The 25118-nt window shown below is 46.4% G+C and overlaps 2 protein-coding genes across 2 annotated transcripts in view; both read left to right on the top strand.

The window, feature by feature from the left end:
- Nucleotides 1–10637: 10637 nt before the first annotated feature.
- LOC308366021 (N-chimaerin-like) lies at nt 10638–16950 on the top strand (the record flags this gene model as incomplete). Its single annotated transcript, XM_080839658.1, has 3 exons — nt 10638–10750; nt 12807–13107; nt 16915–16950. 3 exons carry the CDS (start codon nt 10638–10640, stop codon nt 16948–16950), a joined length of 450 nt encoding a protein of 149 aa, XP_080695784.1.
- A 7839-nt stretch (nt 16951–24789) lies between these two features.
- LOC308365222 (N-chimaerin-like) overlaps nt 24790–25118 on the top strand; it is a gene marked incomplete at its 5' end in the record, with an annotated part of 9997 nt that continues 9668 nt past the window's right edge. Inside the window, one exon of the mRNA XM_080838595.1 lies at nt 24790–25044. Coding sequence (XP_080694721.1) covers nt 24790–25044 — 255 coding nt within the window. The remainder of the gene's footprint in view (nt 25045–25118) is intronic.

Here is a 25118-nt window from a genome sequence, read left to right as displayed (position 1 = left end):
GGGACTTTCTTAGATCCATCGTGAACAACACATGCAATAGCCTGATAAGGCAGATAATGATATGGCTATTTTTCGGTAATGTTCTAGAGTTAGTGTTACCCATTTTAATTCATCTTTTGTCATGTTACAAAATATATATGTATAGGAGTTATTTTAAAAACAAGCTCAAAGGCTATGGACTACCTAAGAAAATATCCAAGACAAGTGTTGCAACAAGTTTTGTGTGAGTGTATTTCAACAAGCAAGCCTTGAAGAATGGAAGTACACCCAAAGATGTCAGGTTTAAAGGCCAGTACCCTGCCCACCATGCTGCATGACCCCGAGAAATCCTGCTTTGGGAGAGCATCTCCTGTGCCCGACACACCGCATGACCCTGGCAGTGCCAAAGATCGCATATTGATTAAAGGAACAGACAGCCGGCCTTATACTCACACATGGCACAGACACTCACAGTGGACAGATCCGTCAGCCGAGGTGGGGCTAGACAAAGTCCACATCAACTAGACACGGATGAAATGATAACAGTCACGCACGCTAACATTTGACACAAAAGGGAGGCAGAATTGCCTTATTCCACAAAGATAACGGCACAGAATCAAACATTAACAATTCCAGTGGGGCCTGAGTTTACTAAACTGAAAGTCTGAATATCATGATGTAGATATGAACCAAATTGTTGACTCTACGTCAGCATCGGCCTTCCAAGGTTCAGGAGCATTTTAAACGGTAGATGGCGTGTTGAGCCATTTTTAACCCATAAAATGCAGACTTTTTATAGCTAAAAATAAATAAATAAATACATTTTTAGGGTGCCTTTATAGGGTAGACGAGTACAGTTGGAACAAGGGGACAGGTGGAACACCTTGAAAAACGAACAATCCCTGCAAGCTTGATCTGTGATTTTTGCTGTGCTTAATAGCCTCTTCTTGATGGTGGTTCATTCTGAGTGCTCTTTCTTCAGTCTGGAGCTATCGGCCCAGGTTGTATGCATGGTTTTGACATCACCACCTCCCTTGCGAGCTAGCTTCTGCACTTAATATCACAGTTAAACTGAGCTTCGAAGATTGTGATCTTTAATTTATGCTCTAACAAATGACACATTTCAAGACATGGTGGCTTTCAAGGTTATCGTGGTATCTACACAAACATGCCAGGTACATCATCTGGTAACAGGTGTAAGATTACAGATCAACTACAAAACAGTCATATGATAATACAAGTGAAGGCAAATTAAAACACATGGAATAATTATTATATTTGAGCTGTATGTCAATAATTGGTATATACTAACATGATGGAAAGATGTCAAGCTTTTTTGGAATTATGTAAGGTGTTTTGTTGTGTGTGTTTATGTGTAAATCAGCAATTTTCCATTGTAGCATTTTTTTTTACAAAGCCCAGGATAAAAAAAAAATAATTAAAATCAGCATCACTGGTGAGTGTTTTAATGGCCCATGGTGATACTCCTTATGTTTGTAAAGCAGTTGTAGAAAATATGAACTAAATTCAAGATATTGTTGATCATCATCTTTTTTAGTAGACAAGCAAAATAACATATGAAAAAAAAAATTCAGTTAGTAGTTTTTGTGTGGTAATACAAAATACCAAAAGTGGACCAACTGTAAGCTCCACAGTCTAGCCTACTTTAAGGTTTCCTGCTTGCATGCTCTGCTAGCGGGAGTTTTCTCTTTGGATGACTGCCATAAGTAGTGTGTAAGCAGGAGAAAGTAGGCTACGGATTACTGTGGCAAACACCGTAGAACTACTGACAGTCAATTGTTTAAAATATGGCATTCAAAGAATGTTCATGACTTAAATTGACAGTTAACATGTATGCAAACAGATCTCTGGACAAACATTAGCTACAATGCCTATTCCTTGTTCATTACATCATATTGCCCAACGTCCCTCAGCATCACACAATGTGGATATTGAGGTATCCATGGTAACTGGTCATGTAGAGCCTGCGATCCCTATGGATAAGTGAGCTTTCAGGTCATGTGGTTTCGCAAGATGGCGACTTTGGTACTGATGGATACATAGTGAGTCGAAGGCTACAGTGTTGTGTCGTTAAGGATATACATTTATGCTTTCGTGCAAATAGGGACAGTCCCTGCATGGAGAGGTTCTGTTTAAGGCTTAACCAAGGTAGCTGGATGTGCGAGGTTACAACTGAGATTCGCTAAGAATGATGGGGCTGGGATCGTCTGTTGTCATACGAGTTAGAGCTTGATTGATTAGACGAAGCCAAGCTTGTGTTAAGTTGACGTTTTTTGAGCTATCTTACGTTTGAGTGGAAATCAAATGACCACATTCCTGCAAGAATTCACGTCAGATTGCTTTACCAGCACGCGTCGCGTCCACCCAGTGCACGAGTCGTCTTCTCCATGGCACCGTACTAAATTGGGAGGAAGTTCATGCTGTTGCAGTCAGCGGCTTTGTCCATCGGAATTGTTCTAATATCATGGCTCTCAATGTTTTTGGTAAGTTTGAGCTTTTATATATAACTATTGAAACACCTAGTCGGAGCTGATTGTGCAAATGTAAAGGTGCTAATAAAAACAGGAGATGGTTAATTTGTAGCGCAAATCCTGGTGTGCAACGCTTTACTCGTATGTAGTATGAATTTGGGTTGACTGTATCAAGCCCTTGGGCGTGTAGCCTTTGGCAAACATGCTCACCATCAGTCGAGAGACGTATCCATTTGATTAAATGGATATGGTGTGGTAGCCAATCTACATTTTCGAAACGTTAAAGTAAATGTTAGTTGGCATGCGGCTGATCAGAATGGGAATCATACCTAGACCATTACTGCGTTTGGAACTTCCTTTGGCTCCCTTTACTTGTTGGTCAAGCTGTTGAATATTCCTAAACCAGACATCTCCGATCTCTTTCAGCGTGTGATCTCATTGAGAAGAGTTTACTATGCCACTCTTTGCTTTCACGGAAGGCGGGCTATGTGTTTATACTTATTTTTGTCGCCGTTTAAGTTTTGTGTTGTCGGGCAATATTGTGTAAGAATTGGCTGGGCGATAATAGTCTAGGACTTGTACGCAATCGCCACAACAAAAGACCATGAGGTGAAGTGGGGGGATCCAGAGACAGATATCGGGTTTCGCAGTATTCTCACAGGGCGATGCATGGAGATACATTTTATACATTTGCATTGCAAACGTTAGGCATCCCATCTTTCTCACACTGGAGGTTTATCCTTATTGGAGAGCAGCCATTTTATGACAACATTGGATGCTGAATCATAGGAAGAGCCCACCGCAATTGAAAGAGGGGGAGTTACTGTAACGAAAAAAAAAGTTTAATTCAGATTAATAGACTGCAGCCACAAAGAAAACCCCTGTGAAGAATAGATATGGCTCGGACTGTTATCTAGTGTTTAGACCCTCGTAGTTTACACAGAAAGGCACATCAGCACAATGTTGGTCTTATTGGCAACAAAAGGAGCATGTGCAAGGATAGGATGCATTGTATCTATTAACGAGGCTGTGTATTTATGGTTTGTCTTCCTTTCTATGTCAGTTTGATGTAAATTCCAACGTGAAGTACATTTTGTTTCATTATTTTAGTCATTGTTTCTGCATTAGTGCACTTCCCCTTCTAGAACCAACATACCATAAAAACAGCAGCAGCAGCAGCGAAAATAAAAAGAAGCCACTTCATAACCCTTGGTTACACGAAACAAAACACTCTTGTCTCACCAGTTGAATTCAGGACAACTCTCTCCTGGTAATCTAGCAGTGAAAAGAATGGCCTGAGTGGGGCCATTCTCTGGGTGGCTGGCGTTGGAAGTGCGGTGGAGTGCCTCCCTCCTGGGGCTCATTGTTCCTAGAGTGCTTACAGGGGAACTTTTTCAACAGACCTTTCCTGCCAGGGTGTTTTAGGAGGAACTCAAAAAGAATTGATTTCATCCTCTCCAATTATCAGATCTACACTATGCATGCTCACTTAAAATGTCTTTGTGAAGGATGAGCCAGTTAGAAATTGTGAATGGTACGTGAATGTGTTGGCAATTCAGAAATTGGATTAAAACTTGATCTATTAATATTCCTTGACAGTGCAGCAGCACTAGGTGTGGCTACGGGCCAGTTAGATCATTTATTGCTCCAATTATGCAGTACAAAGTCCAGAGCCGGGGTTGGTAGTCTGTGCCCACTGCAGGATCGACAGGAGTCGGGCTGCAGCATTCCACACCTATATTCTTAGCCAGACACATTCCTCATATCTTTAGTAGGTGGATGACACACTGACTGAACGGAAACAAATGAATGCAATGTTGTGTGCGACCTTCTTATCGCTTAAAGAATGCAGACAGACAGGTAGTTCCTTTTTTCCTTGGAAAATAGTCTGAATTGTTTTTGTACATTGTTTCATTTGCCTCTTAACATTCCCGAAGTCCTTTTTTTATCATTATTAGGATGGTTTCTTTTGTTTCCCTGGTCCTTTCAGGGATATAGTGAGTTAGTTTGGTCCTACAAGGACGCTAAAAACTGAGAGAGAGATTTGGTTTTAGCCTAATGAACGCTCCTGAGAAAAACAGGGCCCAGTCTCGAACATGTTAAAGTGATATGATGGCTCTGCGTTTGGCTTCAGGAGTCTCTTTCTTGATGGTCTGGAATATAAAAAGTGCTCAGATCTTTTGACTTAATCAAAGTAGTTGGGCGCTAACACTGAGCTAGTAAAGTGTTCGGAAGACTCGAATGACTTGAATGTTTGGGTCCACCACATCAGTCACATTTTGTAAGGTTTAGACTAAATATGTAATCCCCCATTTACAATGCATTAGATTAAACTGACCTATATGACATTGACATTTTATCCGTCTGCTTTAGTTTTGCTTGTATCACAGTGATGTTTATTTCTGGCTCTTCTCCTTTTGTTGAACTGAGTTTGTGGTTTTGTCTGTTTTCTCAACTATTTAATGTCCACTAGAGGGCACCTGCATGTAAAAAATGGAACATTCCTAGGCTTTTACAAGAGGGGGATGGCTAGTTTGTTTCCAGTTATCTACAGGGGCTGCTGTGGTCTATGAATAGAAATATTGTTTTAGTTACATATTACAGCTGCTGTTATTTAAATCTGAAAAAATGTGAAATGTGAAGTAAGATCACTAGGTCAGAAATGATAAATCTTTCATAGCTTGGTTAAATTAATTGACGGCATTTTACTGTATCCTCTACCCTATCATTATATTGAATCATTGTTTTGATTTTCAATATGTCTCCTTCACCTATAGGGCAATGAAATTATATTAATTGTTCATGCCTGATTTTTCCCTCTCTCTCTCTCTCTCTCTCTCTCTCTCTCTCTCTCTCTCTCTCTCTCTCTCTCTCTCTCTCTCTCTCTCAGATAATGATGAATACAGACCCCCAGTATGGAAATCCTACTGTAAGTAGACTTGTTATCATACTGTCTGTTGCTATGGAGAATGCTGAGCTTGAATGAATGACTAATGTCTGGTCCTTTATGCTGTGTTAGTGTACCAGCTCCAGCAGGAGGCTCCGCACCCTCGCCGGGTCACCTGCACCTGTGAGGTAAGCTCTCTGCGGCCCGATGCCTTTGAACCCAAACACACAGACTAATAGTCGTGATAATCTCCCTCTTGTTTTAGTCTCGCACAATGCATTAGTTTGATACATTGATTTCAGTTTTCAGAGGAGTGCGTTGAGCTCTTTCGGCCAAGCAATAGTCAATAAATGTGCTGCCCAGAATCCATAATGTTCCCCAGCGAAGCAGAGCACTTTGCAGATGAGGAGATGTGGCTTGGCGGATAGGGTTGTTGTATCTAGGTCACACATTAGTATCGAATTGCAGTGGATTACTGCCTTTGTCTCAATTAATGCATAGTCCTGATTGCAGTTCTGTTGCTATGTTTCAGCCTGGGCTTTAGCTTTACTATAAACATATCGGCCAAAAAACAACAAAAGATGAACTATTTCTCAATCTGAAATGACCATCCCCCCACTTCCCATCGTGAATTAGTCAGGCTTACGCTTCTGTTAATTAAAAGACGTGCAGTAATGGTTTTTCCATTATTCATTTGTGTTAATATTGTGAATTTTAATAGGCTGGACGCCTCGGTGTTGAAAGCCCACCGCGTCCCAGCCAGACAGTCTCTGTGGGCCCAGCAGAGGGATTACCAGTAGACCCCTCTCTTTTTTTGCTTGGCTTTGGGGAAAGCATGTTACTGTTGTTTAGCTGTGCGCAATCTTCCCAGCAATCAGTATAAACAATGTAAGGCAGAGGATTTAACAAAAACAAATGATTTTTACTCCAATCACATGCATGTTCACTCACACACACACACACACACACACACACACACACACACACACACACATACACAGAAAGAAAGAGAAAGAAAGACGGAGACAAAGACGGAGTCTCTAGCTGGCTCCAAAACAAACGGGTGGAATTTTAATGACAGGTTGAATTGCTGATGGGGCGAACGCTGCTGCCGCTGGCCGCTGGTGATTCGACAGGTATTATGCGAGGGCCCTCAGCGCTCTGCCTCAGCAGATTGGGTGCTCACTTAATTAGGCCGGGATTAAGAGCCAAACGGCAGCATTTACGTGAATTGTATCATGAAGTACATGTCACCCACCTCCTCCCTTCCTGGAAGTTAAAGGGGGTTAAAGCATTCAGAATTCACTCTGATTGGTTCTCCTCCAAAGAGTGTTTTTTTTCCTTGTGTCTGGAGGGTGTGCACCCCCCCCCCTAAAATGACAATCCCCCAGGGTGAGGCAGAGGGTGCTGTTTGTGTGCCATGCCAGCTTTAACCCTGCATTATCTGTGCAAAGCCGGGTTGAAAGGGTTTCATTTACATGCGATCCAGAATATATGCAAATATGCCAAGTGTGCCCCCTAAGCCTGCTCTTGAAACATGCACACAATATGCTCCCCTTAGTAGCCCCCTAGCCAGAACACTCCCATGTGATTAGAAGTGTTTGGATTGTGGTATCAGTCCCCCATTGCACACATTAGAACATGATCTACAATATCTAACTAGAACCAGAGGTAAAGCCTGGTGAGGATGGATGCATTTTGCTCGGTGTACACACAGGGATCTGACTGTAGGGTGATCCAGGGTCTGTGTGTGAGTGACTGTGGGCCAGCGAGAGTGGCTCACTGGGCATGGCATATGGCAGTTTCACCTGAGGTCGTCTGCATCTGTTTAATGGCATTAGCCGAGGCACAGCACTGCGGCTCAGCCATAGTCTCGCTCTTCCCCTGCAGACGCAAGTCCTGCCAGGCACGTGCAGTGGATATAGGGCCCAGCCCAGCCCTCAGATACTTCTCTCAATGCCGGGCACACCAATATGGCTGCTTGGTGAACCTGTGGTCGTAGTTTGTAGGTTGTAGTTTTGTAGGGTTGATCTTGTCCTGTATTGTCCTTCCATAAACACTAAGGACAGAAGGCAGAGGTAGCCTACCCGCTCCTCCTAACTGTTTGTGTCAGGGCTGATGGACTCGGTCGGATCCATGATTACTCCTAATTAGGCCAGATGTCCACCGTCCGTCCGTTCTTCTGATCTTAATTAAGTAGAGTCGGCCTCCCTAGGCTGTGCACAGTCTTTGTTTGGATGCTTGGGCTTCTGTAAATGAGATGATTGCTGCCTAAATGCAGGCCAGCATGTTTGTGTTTTCCAGAAGGCAAGCTATTTTTGTATCTCAAATATAATGTAGGGGGGAAATGTTTTTTGAGGCTCATACTGCAGTTGTTGACGCATTAGAGGACACATCCCAGGCTTCTCCCAGGTTACCGTGGTAATCTGCTTGTATTTCCAGATGCTCCTGACCCAATGCATCACTGTAGTTAAGGCTGAGACTCCGAATGTTCTGTTTATATGTTTATGTTCCCATGGGTGCACTTTGAAGTGGAACTCTGTTTGAACGTTCCGTCCCCATGTCTGAGATGGCACAGATGGGGTGGGTTTGCTGTATTCCTGTCCTTTTTTGCCAGGCTACATTAGCCTGCTGGGTTTAAGCTGTCCTCTACTATAAATTCCTCTTCAATGTTTAGCATCCTTGAGTGTCAGAAAGGGTAGCCTAGATCATGAGTGATCTGAAAAGAGCACTTGAATGGTGCTTTTAGCGCAGGGGTGATGAGATGGCTATAGGAAGAGAGCACTGCCAGCATCTATAAATGAATTATACCTGTGTGTCGATGCACTTTAAATAGCATCTCCATCTCAAAGAGTGCATGTTTTGTAAAGGGCGCATAGTCCCAGTAATGTCGAGTGGGTTTTTGTGTATTATTAATCACCAACCCCAGTGGCTTTGCTCAGCTGACTCATCACATAGTTCAATAGCTACTCAGAGTCAGATCAATGATGCTCCATTCCAGGGTTTATTATAAACCAGTGATGGTGCTTCAGGTTTTCTTTTTTTCCCACTCTAATCTAATTTGGTTTAGTTTCCGTATCTGGGTTGTTGTAAGCGAGTTCACTGTGGAGGATGTTTGCATGACGCGCTCAGAGCTCCGCACGGAGCCGAGTGGAACTGGAGCTACCTAGCTGACCAGATTCCATTAGGATCCTTTGTTTCCACCAGACATGAGGCAGGTGGTACCAACAGAGCTCCATTTATTTCCAAAGACCAGGTGGTAGATTAGGTGTGTGTGGTGGCTTGCCTGCTAGTATGTTATGTTTTTAAGTTTAACAGCTTAGAAGTGTAAAAATGCTCTTGTTACACCCATTTTAGGTATTAACCATCAGGCCCATCTGTTATCCTCTATTAATCAGCTAATCCTGTTTCCCCCCCCCCAACCCATTTTCTTCCTATATTGTGCGTTTATAGAGTTTACTTACTGGGCGTTCGTCCTGTGCACCCTTGTTTTTCAATTTGTGCTCTAATCGCTCACTGAAGAGCGTTCAAGGTCAGGGCCACCAGCAGTCAATGCAAAGCAATATCTGTCTCCACTGGAGTGTGGAGGGTGGAGTGTGGGCTTCAAGTAGCTCATTTTTCTACCGGGCGAAAAGCAGACAGGGCACTCAGATCTCATTTTGAGCCTCCATCCGAAAAAATATATAAATCTGACCTACCTGCATTCATAATAATTTGCTGGGAAGAATAAAATGCAGACTGATAATGGACAATAAAGGTCTATAAACCCCCCAAATTGATGAGGAGGGGGTGTGATAACCCTGCCAACCCCCCTGTCTTCTAGCGCTGCCTGCTCTGGCCATTGTTACAGATTGCTCCTCTATCATTGCAGGCACAGTAGCGTTTGATTTATTGGCTCCACAGCTTCCTTGATTCCCCTCATTAGCTGGTTTCATTACCCTGTCGGTCATCTAGGCGTCTGCCATATTGCTCCCCTGAACTGCATTTCTGAGCACTAGATTGCACCAGGTCTTTCAGAACAACAGAGTACCTCTCTGCATTTTAAACATTTTTTTTTCTCTTCCTCTCAACGTAATGTGGTATGATATAGAGACCCTCAAGAACTGACTGGTTTACTCCAGAGGGGATATATTGTTTCTGAAACCATACAATCTCTCCTGTTTCGTACAAAACATCCCCCCCGCCCGCCCCCTCCCACAATCAGTTTTTGTCATCTTATTGGAAATGTTGCCCTTGCCTTTGAGCCAAGTGTTCCCATGGGCTGCGTGCACAGCCAACCCACCCGCCTCATCTGGGCTCCCTCAATATTCATTTAATGTATTACAGTGGAAGGCCCTGGCAGGCTATGGATTAAGGGGAAGGCTAGTGGGGGAGGAAGGCGCTGATGTGAATGCAAAGCGAGCAGCTCTCGATGCGTCTGAAAATGACCCGACGCCTCTCTAATCTGATCCACCCCCCCAACCCCCCAACAATCACCACCAACCCCCCCACACCTCATCCACACACCCCTACATCCACCCTTCACACACCCCCCCTCTTTATTCGTAGAGCTTACTGATTATCAGCAGCCTTCAGTCAGCCATCTCAAGGTTAAACACTGGGGCGGAGTTGCCTTCTGTATTTATTTGTTTGTTTTTTATCAAGCTTATGCAGCACCCCTCAATTTCAGACCTTTGTCTGGTTTATTCTGGTTTATTCATCCCCCCCCCCCCCCCCCTTCACCAGTATCACCCACCCCACCGTTACTGTTAAAACTATAAGGGCCTCACTAAAGCGCCACCACTCTCTTTGCCATAGCGATTGGTCACAGCTGAGGCTGGTGTGGGTGATGGTGTGCGACCCAGTGGCTCAGAGTGAAACTGGATCTTTCAGATCTATTGATTCTCCCCATTTCACTGCCATTAGACCATGAACACGAGAAGGGCACATAGTTCCATGAACATGAAAGAGTCCTCAGTGTAGTAATACTGTTTATTGTAATGAAATGTTCATTACCAAGAATTGTGGTAACTCATAAATCCTGTAATTTCTCTCTCTCTCTCTCTCTCTCTCTCTCTCTCCCCCCCCCCTCCTCCACCCCCCCTCCCCAAGGTGGAGAATCGACCCAAATATTATGGACGAGAGTGAGTGTCATTCGAGTCGTCTGTATTCAATACCATTTTCAATGTCTTATTTTGTCTAACCTCATATTCCTCAGTATCGATCCATTCTGGTCTGCTCATCAAACAGCAATTCTTGTGAGCAAACAGTAATCTTGTGATTCCCAAAGGTACCACGGGATGATTTCCAGAGAAGAGGCTGACCAGTTGCTGAGCGTGGCTGAAGGCAGCTATCTGATCCGGGAGAGCCAACGGCAGCCGGGGACTTACACTTTAGCCTTACGGTTAGTGAGGCAACACACATCCTCCTTTACTGGGGAAGAAATATTATATATTATATATATATTTCTTTAATAACTTTTAAATGACTAATTTGACATATATAATTCTGAAGGTTGCTCTGGAAGTGCTTGTTCGTGAGATGTATGAAAACATATATATATCAAATTAGTCATTTAAAAGTTATTAAAGAAATAAAAAACTTCACTTTGAACCCATTTCAAGGATAGCCTACTTATGATTAATATGTGCAGACATGGTCAAGTGGATTACCATAAAGAAATCTTAATTTTGAAAATGTCTTTATTTCAAGTTGCCTAGGATTGCTGTGTAATGTAATTTCGCCTGTCTGGTGTGTAGCTTTTGGTCAGACGCTCTTTCTGTGGCAAATAAGCCGGAGCATTGTGGAGGGGGAATTAAAGTGGATTAGGGCAAACGGCTGCTTACCCAGAGCTGCCACTCCTGCAGCCGCGGCTAAAAGGCTGTGATGAGCCCTGAACTAATGAGAGGGACTGTGGCCCTGGCAACAGAGCAGCCGAGCCTCCCTCCTGGCCTCGCTCCTGACGCAGGGCATGGCCTACATGAGGAGTCTCCAGATCTTTTTTTTAATTGACCTCTCGGCCTCAGATCAACCCCAAGTCACTTGCACTGGCACAGTGTCTCACGTGTGTGCCACCATGGAGTGCTTCCTTTAGCTTTCCTTACTCTTACTCTCTATCTCTCTCTTTCTCTTCCTTCCTCCCTTTTCCCACACATTCACAACCTGACACTCAGCCAGTGTTTGTAATGTGTTTAATTCTGAAGGTTTGCTCTGGAAGTGCTTGTACGTGAGATGTATGAAAACATTCAACACTGCAGAGTTCAAATGGCAGTTGGCCTTTAAAGGCATTAGTGTCAGTGAGTGGCTGTCAGACGTCTGAAATTGCCCCTGTCTCCAGCCTTTCGCAGCATGGACAGCCGGAGCCAGCCTCACACAAAGACCCCACTGTTGGCTCAGGGAGATTCAGGCAATCCCACAAGTAATATATTTCTTCATGCTCGAAATTCTCCCCCACCCCACTCGGGGATCTTGGAATAACTCACACAGGAAACCAGTTGAGGAAGAGAAAAAAAAGAGGAAAAAAAAACATAGCTTCATCTCCAACAGACAGTTTCCTGTTTGTCTGACACACATTTATGTATGATAGGATATTTCCCTTTCCCTTGACAAAATAACGTAGACTTTGCTAAGCATCTATGTGTGTCCAGCGACCTCTTCTCACACTGTAATAATGATGGCCTCCATTCTTCAATCGCTACAATCAAGGCACGAAGTGTGTAAATGCGTCTGTATTATTGGTGTAAGCCTCGTTGTTGGGCTTAAATGGTGCCTGTGTCCAACGGCTTAGAGATACTGCTGTGTCCTTATCAACATTCACTTAAGCGATCAATTGACATCATTGACCTGAGGGTGAAACTGCTTCAGCCGTGAGACTTGTGTAGCAGACATTTGAGCAGCTCTGGCTTAGCTGGGGAAATCAAAGGGAAAGGAGGGACTGGAGTCCTTTAACGGCTCTTTAATTGAATTTGGTTTTTATGGATGCATTAATCTCTCCATGTGACCTCTTTCATTCTGTGGACTGATGTTCCTCAGCCTGACTTATTATAAGAGGGGGCACTGGATACCTGTAGTAGTCAGACCGGTGCAGGAAGTGTTTTAGGGAAGCTGTATGGCAACGGATCCCAACAGTTTCCTGCTCCCTGATTATTGATCAGTGCTAAAAGGGCTCTATTATTTCAGCCCATTAAGTGCTACTGAGGAGCAAGATGATACAGCCGGCTCCCGTAAAAAAAGAGCCCAGTCTAATGTTGCACCCTGTTGCCATCTCATCGCAAGCTGCTTGAGTGCATCAAAAGATGTGCCTCGCCCTTCCTGGGGCGCTGTCTTTCCATCGCCCAGAGCGCTTTCGGGAAGCCTCACAGGTCTTCTCAGTGGGTTTGGATTTCGTCTCCGATTTGGGTGGCTTTTGTAGGTGACCGTTCCCTTTCCATCTTGACTGAAGTGTATGTTATCCTGTGGTTATCCAGCAGCTTCGGCAACCAGACCAGGAACTTCCGGCTGTACTATGACGGGAAGCACTTTGTGGGGGAGAAGCGCTTCGAATCCATCCACGACCTGGTGACCGACGGCCTGATCACGCTCTACATCGAGACCAAGGCGGCCGAGTACATCGCCAAGATGACCATCAACCCCATCTACGAGCACGTCGGCTACACCACACTCAACTGCGAGCCGGCGCCCAAGAGGCACACGCAGCTCAGCCCCGTGCTGCTCAGGGACGTGCCGGACACACGGGAGCCCCAGGGGGACGAGGGCAGCCTGGAGGAGAGGGTGAGTTTCAGTCGGTGTCTGTGAGAGGAGCATTGAGAATTATAATGAAGACAAAGAGAGAGAGATATAGAGAGAGAGAGGGAGAGACATAAATAAGAAGAGAGTGAAAAAGAGAGAAATTGAGAGATTTAATAGTTTAATGAGCAGCACTATTTTCCCATTTGTTGTTAAGTTGTTGTGATTAACTGTTCTTTCTTAGAAATGTGGAAGGGGAATGGAGGGGAATACCATACCATTCCTTAGTGGTGGTGATTGTGTTCAGGGTTGAAGTTTGTCAGGGTTGTAAGTTTGTTTTGTTTTGGAGGGTCATCTTCCTGCAGTGAAAAGAGGACTGATTATATACAGCAAGGCGGAAGACTACAGAGAAGTGATTCTTATATCATCGTTAGGATGATGAAGAGCTGCATTGCATAAGGCACTTATTCAGGGGAAGATTGCTCCTGATCTACACAGGCTTTACCGTGTTTAGGTGCTTCACAGGGCTGCTCTGTTCTGGTTGTGCTTGACCATGACGCCCTAGGAGAGAGCAGACACTTTGATGTGAGCATGTATTTGCTTTTGGCAGATTGTTTGTCATGATAACCTGTTTTTAAAAGAGATTCTTTTGTTTTAAACCACGTCAGGCGGACAGAATGTTCCACCGAGTATGACTGAGAAGCGTATCTAATCACGAGCCAGTCGTGTCTTCCAGCACACATGTTTGCTAAGGCCAGTGCTGGTGGTCATCCAGGCTTTACTGTGAAAGAACATGGAAAGGGGAGGGCAGTACAGAGCCCTCCAGCCCACATAACCACTTCAAAAGATTAAGGATCTGTGGTTGACATGACAGAAAATGTGCATGTTGCAACACTTGTTTTCCGCTGGAAACTGCACATTCATAGTAGTTAGATTCAAGTTCATGCATTCTGTCTATTTTTTTAATGCGACATGCTTTTCGATTCAACTTTCACCCTTTTTGTTTGCGAAATCTACCTCAAAAATCAGCAAATTCAGTGCTGCTGATTTCTACTTCGTCTCCCAAACGAGTGTGTCAGTGCCCATCTCAATACAAGACCAACACATTTACATTTACATTTAGTCATTTAGCAGACGCTTTTATCCAAAGCGATTTACAGGGATGTATACATGTTTTTACATTTCCACTGATGGCACACTGCACATCAGGAGCAATTTGGGGTTCAGTGTCTTGCTCAAGGACGCTTCGACAGGGAATCGAACTAGTAACCTTCTGATTACTAAACGACTTCTCTACCTCCTGTACCACTGTCGCCCTGCGACAACACATGTCAGGAGGAGACCCAGAGCGCTTCTCTCCATATTCTGATCTCTCCACTCAGCACAACCTAATCAGTTATATAGAAACCCCCCTCCCTGATGGGTCATCAGCACTGATTAACAGCCCAAATCAGTTGGCATATGCATTCATGTACGACAACCAATCAATCAGGCCAATTAATCATGCTAATGAATCGCAGTCATCGGTGCTTTTAAATATTTGCTAATTTCGCTCAGCGGCTGATAATCTTTATTTTACTTCCACATCATTTGAAGTGATGGACTGTGGAAACAGCAGCTCAGTAGCTGAACATAATGAATCTGTTATGATGTAAATGAGAGTGGCTCCAGACCGGGGGAGCCGCATGGAGAATAACCTGGTTATCAGAGGAATCGGAAATGTATTGAAAAAGCAGCTGTGTCCCGAAGAGTTCGTACGAGTCGTGTAGACAAAGGTGAAGTCCCACAATGCATCATGCATCATGCATGCACAATCTGCAGTGCTTGTTTGTTCTTCCCTTGTGTGTTATCATGCCACGCTTCGCCTTTGTTGTTGATATGGCTTTTTTTTGTAGTACAGCATCCGGTGCGATACTGTGGACGACGAACACGAACTGGCAGACTGCCCCGTGTTGCCTCTTGTGAAATAAAGTTAATTTAGGAGGACTGAAGGATAGTGGTGTGTTGACTCTGAGCGATGAGCTGCTCTCTGTAAATTGCTTTTTTCTATCTCTGTGGGTCCGCTGGCCAGCCGCACACGTGGCCGGGGCCAGGAAGGAGCGGCGTTCCTGTTGCAGCAGCAATAATATCAGTAATCTCCAGTAATTGAAAGTCACTGGAACGTCAGGAAGTCTCTGCCTCTTGCAAGCCAGGCCCGGTCGGAAGAGGGCTTTCTCTCTGTCTGTAGAAATATTGCTTCATTGTTATTGCAGAGGGCAGGCCAGGAGAGCAGTGGTGGGAGAGGGGAGGGGAGGAGACCGTAGGGCAGTCTGGGCTTTTGAAGCACCACATGACATTACAGCTTACCACAGTTTCCTGGCAAATCCATACAGGCACACATCAAACAAGCTTTTTTTTTTGGTTCTCCGTTCAAACTCTCCATCTTTTTTTCTGCTTCCAATCTATTTATCTTCCGCTTCCACACAGCTAGCTGCTGGCCCATTGTTGTGGTCAGGCAAATGTACAGTTCTCCTCGCAGTATCGTTTTCACCAGAAATAACACTGGCAGAAGGCTTTGATTTGGCCTGGCTCTGGAAGGCGGACTGGAGATCCTGTGGTCTGTGGCTGCAGAAAGCAGCTCTCTGCAAGTCCCTCAGCAGGATCCATTAGAGGCCCAGAGAGCAGGCATCAGCACCTATCCCCCTCCCTCTGTGGGCAGGAAGGAGCCCTCAGCCTCCCACTCATTTTCCACTGACCGGCAACCTCCAAATGCTCATCACCATAAAGGCGCTGGACAGACACTTTCACTCAAGGAACGCTCTTAGTGCAGAGAGTCTAAGGATTGAGGACCACAGTAGAACGAAACTCTATCCTTGATTTACTAGCAGAGGTGCTATAAAATGTTACAAAAATCACATGCTTTAAAGCACTTACAATAGTAGGAGTCCCTGTGGTAGGGCAAGCACCAGTCGTTTCCCCATAACGGCCCAGATTGGATTAATTACATGTACACACAGTGTTTATTTATAAGCGTTTATGTGTACAGCATTTATGTGTACAGCATCCATAAACCCCGACTCTGCTCATCATCAAGAATGTGAGCTAGCATATTTCTTGGCTTGGCTTTAAGTGCGCGGGTGGAGAATCATAAACCAGCTTCCGTATAATCTTGCTGTGGTAGGCATCCTGTAAAAGACCGAACCACAGCTTATCCACTTAAAGGTAGGCGTGCGGTGTGGAAGCGCCTTAAAACTCCGCTTTTGTTTCACATCTGCATTAGCTTAAGTCGTAAAAAACTCCAATCACAGCAAGTCCGTTTTGGAAAATACTGACTCGGTGTGCTTCAGCTAGCTTGTGGCCTTTCCCCCCCCGTTGCTACCTGCACAATGCCTGAAAGCAGACAGCAGACTGAGTGAACCCCGTGGCCACTTATATAAATATGATGTAAGAATTGAGGATTCCACTCCCCGTCGAGCTGGCTTATTCAGTTTGGATCGCACTGACATTCTTGCATTTCTGTCACATATTCTCTTATCAGATTACACCCCATTGGCAGTGAATGTCTATTGTAGAGCGAACGGCGGCGCACGAACATTGGCTTGCCATCATTGACTGCTGATTGTCTTGTGCTGTAGAGATGCTCTGAGGCGAATCACAAGACTGCGGCGGCGCTGGTGTTTGTTTGTGTGTGTGTGTGTGTGTGTGTGTGTGTGTGTGTGTGTGTGTGTGTGTGTGTGTGTGTGTGTGTGTGTGTGTGTGTGTGTGTGTGTGTGTGTGTGTGTGTGTGTGTGTGTGTGTGTGTGTGTCTGTGTGTGTGTGTGTGTGTCTGTGTGTGTACATGTGGAGGCCCTCTCCTTGCTATTGTCCATTCAGGGCTGCGCGGGGGCGAGCCATGAGAATGAGGCCTGAGTTGCTGGCTCCCAACTCGCCCGATGGCTTCACGGATGAGTGCTCAGTTGTGGAGAGATGAGTGTGAGCGCAAGGAGCACAACGGGCAAATTGTGTATGGGTAACGGTCGTCATAATGCTTAACTGACAGCCTCTGATCTATTTGGAGCTAATGGTTGAGAAAGGGGAAGTCCTCCAAGGAGCAAAGATGTATAAGTAGACTAACCCAAAGTCACCCAGTTAGGCTCATTATTCAAGGCTTCAGCCCTATTTTCCACACTCTTTCTCTGGGTCTTTTTGCTGGATTAAAGTGTCCTTGCAACTGACCCATTACATTCTTCTATGCTCACACATACATATTGTTGCATCTAAAGACAAACACCCACACACACACACACACACACACACACACACACACACACACACACACACACACACACACACACACACACACACACACACACACACACACACAGCAGGGGGGGGATGAGCCACTGCAGTGACTGTCCCCCCTGTCACAGTGTGTTGTGTAACTCTGGGTTCTGTAGTTGCGTTGCCAAGGCTGCAGAGAGGCCCTCCGAAAAGACACACTTCAAAGAAAGCCACATTAAGAACTCCCTGAGCGTTTCACAAAAGGAATGAAGAATTTCACCCTCTAATAGAGCCCTGGTTAATAACATTGGCTGCAGAGGCATTTTGGCATTTTAGATTTGCTCTTGACCATTTGAACCATGAACAGTGCTTCTCAGAGAGGGGCAAGCGGCGAGAGCCCCAGAGACACAGCTTGACCGAGCATGCTGTCCCCGTTCTTTTCCTTTTTTTTCCCCCTCTCCCCCTCTCCATCCAGTTGTTCTGACCCAGCTGGTGTGGGCACAGCCCGAGGGCTAATTAGGCTGAGCGAGAGCCAGGCTGACATTTGTGTAGCTACTGTGGACAGATGTAGCCCTGCTCCTCAGCAGCACCACTAGCCTGCAGTCTCCGGAACATTCCTTCAGGTCAGAGAGCAGGGGAACACCAGTAACCTCTACTGTGTGTGTGTGTGTGTCTAGTGTGTGTGTGTGTGTGTCTAGTGTGTGTGTGTGTCTCTAGTGTGTGTGTGTGTGTATGCGTGTGTGTGAATGCAACTCCTCATGATTGTACCTGCTGCTCAGAGTGACCTCCTCAGGACCAGGGTGAAGTACACAAACACATTCCGATTGGCATGCCAGCACATTAAACCTCATGTTCCACTTGCCATCGTGAAGCACATGCTCTCAAAAAAGCCCCACGGTTCCGTGCTTTATGTATATATAGCATGTTCCCTGTCTCCTCCATACAGTATGTTCCTCACCCAACAAGGGGCTTTTGTTGCCCGTTGTCACGCCGCATTACTGAGTCTTCTGCTCCCCCCCGCCATCAAAGTGGAGTCTGGCTGGTCGTCTTTAAGGTCCTGTCTAATGCCTACTTATCTCGTCTGAAATGGAGGCGGCTTGGCTCAGTGATGCTATCAAGCCTCCTGTCCTGCTGCTGCTGATTGGGTTTTCCCCCTTTTCCCTTTCCCCTTCTCCTCTCTCCGGAGCTTTCTCTGACAAATTCACCCTGACGCGAAACGCTCCGTGTGTGTGTTGTAAAAATATCCGTGCCCCAGACCCCTCTGCTTACTAATGCGATGACGTTGGTTGGAGGCGCTAGATGACGGTAAATAACTCAAGCCTTTTTAGGTGGCTAACAGAAGCGTGGCCGTTCCTCTTGAGGGTCTGGCACTCATCTCGGTAAACACGATAAACGCTGCCGCGCACAGGAAGTACAGGAACTACGCACGGTTCCCATGGGAACCTTATTGCCCCAGAACAGATGTTACACCCACACAAATATGACACATTCTCACACGCATACACCTATATACACACACACACACACACACACACACACCTACCTCCACACACCTCCACAGGTTTCTCTCAGCATACAAATTATTTCATTAAAAAGAGGCCATGTAGCATCTCAAGTAACTAGAGGCTTATGAAAGTCTGTTGATGATATTTATTGTTTCAAACTACTATAGTGCCTATTTTTGAGCTTGACATGTGATTAAAATGCTGTGTTTCAATCTAGAATGTAGGTAATGGTTGGAATGTGAGTGTTCATTTTAATGGTGGCCTCCTTAATTCAGTGTTCTGTGATGCTGAACTGGCCTCTGTCACGCAAGGGCAGCACTGCATCAACCCCGCAGAAATGAACCTGCTGTCACCATGGTACTAAGTTTGCCAGATCCCCTAAAGGAATGGGAATCCCTAGCAAATCAGTTCAGTCACCCCTTTTCTCCCTCTTCCACTTTCCCCCTCTCTCTCTCTCTCTCTCTCTCTCTTTCTCTCTCTCTCTCTCCCCCAACTGTCCCTCTTTTCCCTGCCGTTCCTTCTTCTTTTCTCGCTCCAGCAGTCAAGTGGCTTTTCCTTCTCACTGCCATGCCAATGAATTCAACCCCCACTCTGACCTAAATATCGCACAAATTTCAGTTCCAGCCTGATGGTAACTAGACCTTCTGACCGCCTCTGAATGTCAATGAGAAGAGTCGTGGCCTCAAAACGAAGCCATTTTGAGGACAGTTTCCCCCACAGAACCATGATGCCTCTCCTTTCCCTCTCATGTCCTCAACCGAAGGAACATTACAAAGTGGTCACATGCCAGTCTGCTGTTTTTCTGACCATCCATGTGCCAGTGTGCCACGTGGCATGAGCTGTCCGTTCTGAGACATTCTGCAGAGGCTCGATGGGTCATGCCCTGCAGTGGGCAGAGTGAGCGGCCGAGCAAACAAGCGTCTCCTCTCTGCGGTGGTGCGGAGGAGTGTTCTTCTGTGGTTCCGTTGCGTAACTGCGATCGATCCAGCACCACGGAGCACACGAGCGGAGGGAAGTAGGCGCAGGTGCCTGTGCAGGGACGCCTCATGAAGGCACGGGGTGCTTCTCTAACCTTCTCTTCCCCAAGCGCAGTGCTGCCGTACTGCCAGCTCAGCTCTTTGCTGCTGTCACAGAGCCAAAGGCTGTCCTCCGCGCCACATGTTCGGCTCTGGGAGACAGGCAGGCAAAGAACATTGTGTGCTTAAAACTCTCAACAGCAGATTGTGAGAAGTGAAGTTTACTTTCAAAACCGTTCAGCTCTCCTTTGCAGGAGATGGGCTTGGACTGTTGTGATGGGTACAGTCAGTGCAGATTTTGGTTTTACTCAAGCCAGGCTGTCAAGAAGATTAGGCACAAATTGACTAATGCTACTGTTTGTACTGGCACAACATGAGATTAGCCTCCCAGCAGACTCCCACCAACCCTGCATAGGCACATGCACAAAATGACCCCTTTACATGCAGTAAAAACTAACAGCTTAACAGTTCTTTCTCTCTCGTGATTTAAGGGTTTTTTCCTGGTTTGAGGTATTTTTTTTTCTTCCATTTCTTTATTTGTGATTGTGTTTATGGCTGGGAAGTGTGCAAAGGGCTAATGGTGGTGAGCTTCATGGGCTGTGGATGTTCTCTGCTGTGACCTTGCTGTGAGGATGGCAGGGCGTGATAGCCGCACTCCATACATCACTGTCATGGCAACAGCCACAGCTGGGTAATCTATTCGTCTCGGGAAAGGGGGAGAAAACACTGTATAATTTGTTTTCCAGTATTTTCTGCAAAGTAAGCAAGGAATGCAGAGGCTATTTTACCGCACAAGGTGGTAAATGGAGCTCAGGGAGCACAGTAGAAAGGAGAGGGTAGAGAGCAGAAACTGAGCGCCACTTATGTTAAGGTTTGCTTTATTAAGCATCCCTATGTGAGATGCAGACTTTGCTCTTAGCGGTCGGGTGTCAATGGCATAATGTGCTTCTGCTGTGATTTCCACACTAATCAAAATGAATTGCCTTTTGCTGTGTGGTTTTGCATTTAGATTATGATGTCCCATCAGATTAAGATGGAGGGCAGAATCCAGGACAAGTGTAGATTGTTTTCAGAAACACCGACACCCCCCCCCCCCCTCCTTTTGCCTTTCGTTTCAGGCTGGTTAGTTTGGATGGGAGAACATGCTGGAACAAGGGTCCATTCTTCTCCCACCTCTCCTCGGCTTGTTTTGCTGGCTGGCTGTCTTGTGTTTTGCTACTTGTGATGTTTTACCTCGAGGGCCCTGGGTGAGTGTTAAGAGGAGGGGGGACTGACCCGCTCTTTCCCAGGGCTCTTCTCTCCCGGCGGGCTGGTGGTGGGAGCCGTCCCCAGAAAACAGCTCCGTCACAGGCAGCAAGGAGGATGTAGCTCCACCAGGCTGACTACAGCCAGCCAGAGAGTGAGTGAGAGAGAGAGAGAGATAGAGACCGATAGAAATAAGATAAGGGAGTGCGAGATTGTGACCGTAAGAGAGACAGAAGACAGGAAATGGGGATGAAGCGTTGAGAAAAATCCAAAGGGAGAACCGGATATGAATAAAATTCAAACGCTCTCCGCTCCAGTTCCTAGGATCAGTCCACTAACGTCAGAGCGGGTGTATTTAGAATCCATCAGTTGCCTGCGGTTCTCTGCGCATCAGATTCATGATTCCACGATTATGCATCTTCTTTTTTTTTATTTGCTGCTTACATAACGTTACATAACACGCCAGCCCCACACTTTGTTATCTGCGTAGTGGAAAGTAGTTTTCAGAGGCAAACTTTCTCCACTGACAATGAGTGGCTGGAATTGCGCAACAAGGACCAGATATTATTTCTTTGCCAGCTTGTTTGCGGAGAACATCTCACTCCCACTCTTCAGAAAGCTGCCCTCCTCTCTGTTTTCTCCAGGCGAGACGAGGACTCCCATCAGCTGTGTCAACTGTGCCCTCCAATTAAAATGTCCTCGCTGTCTGTCTCGCTAAGTGTGAGCGCAGGAGCGCAGGCCAGTTTGATGGCACTTCCGCTTGATGATGTAACCCAGCGTCGGTGCGTTTAACATCCGCTTATATAACCACACCTATTTCCTCCCACTGAGGGCAGAGTGACCTCACCTCTCCATTGCCGTCTCTTCATTCCCCACTTTGGATATTGCTAGGCAACTCGCACTCCTACGACTCGCTGTCGCAGGGCTGTGTGCGCAAATGTGTTGTGTAACCGACTCCTCTGATTAAAAGCATTTATTTTACACTGGTTTGAGTTCAGTGTTCACAGCTACTGGTTTTGCCCTTCAGGCATGCCTGAATGTGGCAAGAACGGCATTGTGAATACGTCGCCGTTTGTCAAGTATGGCAGTTTGGGGAGACAGAAACATGATTGTGTGAGATGCTCTCCAGGATATTTGAAAGTGAGTGAGAGGGGGGGGATTGGGGTCAAATCACTTTGGAAGGAGCTATTGTTCCAGAAGAACAGATAAACAAATTATCGTGTCGGCTTATTCAGTTAGTTCAGTGCCCCCCCCCCCCCCCCCCCCCCTTTATTTTTTAAGCCAATGCAGCTCCTAACAGAGCATCAGCTGGATCAGGAGAGAATTGGGGTTTGCAGGCCCAGATGGTTAGTACATTGTTTTTTTTTTTGTTTCTTGAGAGAAAGGAAATCGCGTTGTTTGTTAACAGCACTTAGCATCCATTTCTGTCTGCATCTGTGCTTTACGAGCCACCGCACTGGGGAGTGCGTCTGAAAAACGAGCAAAATCCATCAGTGTCAATTAGAAGTGGGGAGGATGGGGGGGGTGGTGGTGGTGCCTGTTCAAAGCCAGCCACATCCTGGGAGTCGGGACACCAGTGCCGCACCGACCAGCAGGCAATGCAATTACACTGAAAAGCCCCACCAAAGCTCCCGGGCCCCTGAGAAAGGCTTCTGTAATGGGCTGTGAGAACGGGAGGTGGGGGAAGAACAGACACCAGGCCTCCCCGCCTGGCAGGTAGCACGGCTGGGCGTGCTGAGTAGGGGGAGTGGGCTAGAGCCGCGGTGCTGGAGAGGGACCCCGCTAGAAGGCCGCGGCTTCAGCCCTTTCATGTCCACCCGGAGCCCCTGCTCTTTCCACCCCGGCCTGCCGCGTCTGGAGCGGCCGTCGCACTCCACATCGATCCCACCACCAGTGGGAGAGGAGCCCCATTATAGCCGCGCTCCTTTCATGTGAGCCGGCGTCTGGTGGCGCACACCAGCCAATGAAAGCTCCTCGTTATTGATCCTGAGGCAGGCTCGCACTGTGTGCCGTCTCGTCAAGACCCACTTCTGCCTGCCTGCCTGCCTGCCTGTCTGTCTGCACAAAGTTGTGAGGACCTGTCTGTAGTGTACCAGCAGAGCTTAAATGAGTCTGAGGCATGTGGCAGAGGAGAGACTCATTTCTCTGTGATGTGTGTAAGGCTGCTCTATTGGATGAGGTTCCTCTGGTCAGACCGTTTTTGTTTATTGCGGCAGCCTGCCTACGAGGTGCATAATTGCCGTGTGATGAGGATATCAGAGTGATGCTGAAACATACCGTCTGAGAGAATCCTACACAGGGATTAGAGCTGAGTGACATTTCAATGCTACTGGCAGCCTCTTCTGATGGTAAACAAAAAAACTAAAAAAGATAGTCCCCTAGTTGTTTCTCTCTCAGATGAAATGGTTTTTATTTTTGTCCCCAGTATGACTGAGTGTGGTGAGGGGCTTTGTGTTTCTTTGGAAGCAAGACAGCGTCCCGGTTTGCCAGAATCTGCTCATTTACATGTTGCTTTCATCTTTCTTGCCAATGGAGAGCAGACAGTTAAAATCTTCTTTACATCTTTGTTTTAATTGCCCCACATCTGAACAGCTGTGTGTTCACTTTCTGCATCCCTTAATGAGACCAAATTGTTGTTACCTTTGTTTGTGAAATTTCACTCTATTTTTTTCCCCTCATTTTCTTCCTGCTTAGTGAATGTCCCTGATAATTACCATTTTCTGTAAGGCTTGCTCCATGTAGCAGTTGCAGAAAAGGTTGGTTTGAGTCCAAAGGAGAGCTGCCCACAAATAGACACATGAGCTGTGGTCTTCTTTAACCCCTCACCCGCTCCCTGCTTTCTAAAGGGTGGTTGGTGGAGGTGCTGAGGACGGTGGGGCTCAGGCCCTGTTATTATCTGGGCAAGCTGAACTGAACTGAACTGAACTGAGCCCAGCTCAGAGATGATGCATGACTCATTCATTGCTCATTATCATCCCACGCTCCTGCTGAAGCCCTGCCAAGCCTGCCTGCCTGCCTGCCTGCCTCCTCCTCACTCTCCCAGCGTAGGAGAGAGAGAGAGAAGGGCCGTTGGGGGGCGGGGCCCAGGCCACCATGAAGCCCTGCCAGCAGCTCTCTGATTGGCTGCTGTGACCTGTCTAAGTCTGTGTGACTAGCGTTAAGGCCCTCCCTCCCTTCCTCCTCCCCCTCCCTCCCTCCCTCCCTCCTCTCTGTCTCCCTCTCAGCGGCAATAGCATCCTACTGGCAGTGTGCTGTTGAGCTTCCAGGGAGACTATCAGCTCTGAGCAGGGAGGAGAGGATTACCACGAGCACTCATCTCATCTGCATATAGATGCCCACAGAGAGGGGGACCATAGAAGCACACATGACCACTATAGGTTCGCTCTCTTTTGTGGCCAGACAACCAAGGACTTGATACAGTGTTGGCAAGCTTCTACAGCTGCCTTCAGCTTCCCGTGTTTGGATTAAATGCGCGTGGAGTTTTGAAAAACAAGCCGCCTTCAGAACGACTTGTTTTGCTTTTCGCGGTGGTTCTTTTGTTTTTTTTTCCCTTTTGTGGCTCAAAACGCATCCGAACGCAGAGAAAATGCAAGGAATATTTAATCTGATTATAGGATAACCTAGTAGAATAGAGGAATTTCTCTCTCGCTCTCTCCTTTTACTAAGCTCATTCTCTCTCTTTCTCTCGGCTTCAGTTGTGTAGACTAGCTCTTAGTGTCAGAATGCCGTCCAGAGAGTCGTACTCGGTGCGTAAGGGGGAGAAGTCCCTGGTACAGGCTAAGTCCAAGCAGGACAGCAACCAGCAGGACATCCTGGCTGCTGCCTTGGCCATGCGGATGGGACCGCAGAAGCCTCCCGCCACCATCTGGCAACCTCTCAAACTCTTTGCCTATTCACAGCTCACCTCGCTGGTGCGCCGCGCCACGCTGAAGGAAACGGACCGAGCGCCCAAGTACGAGAAAGTCCACAACTTCAAGGTAAGCCAAAACAACAACGCACTCACCCCTGCTTCATGTTATTAGCTCATAGCTATGAGTTTATTATGTTTATA

The sequence above is a fragment of the Sprattus sprattus genome (genome assembly GCF_963457725.1).
Source record: "Sprattus sprattus genome assembly, chromosome: 5".
Lineage (NCBI taxonomy): Eukaryota > Metazoa > Chordata > Actinopteri > Clupeiformes > Clupeidae > Sprattus > Sprattus sprattus.
The sequence above is the reverse complement of the archived record's forward strand: the minus strand, read 5'-3'. Positions and strand labels throughout refer to the sequence as shown.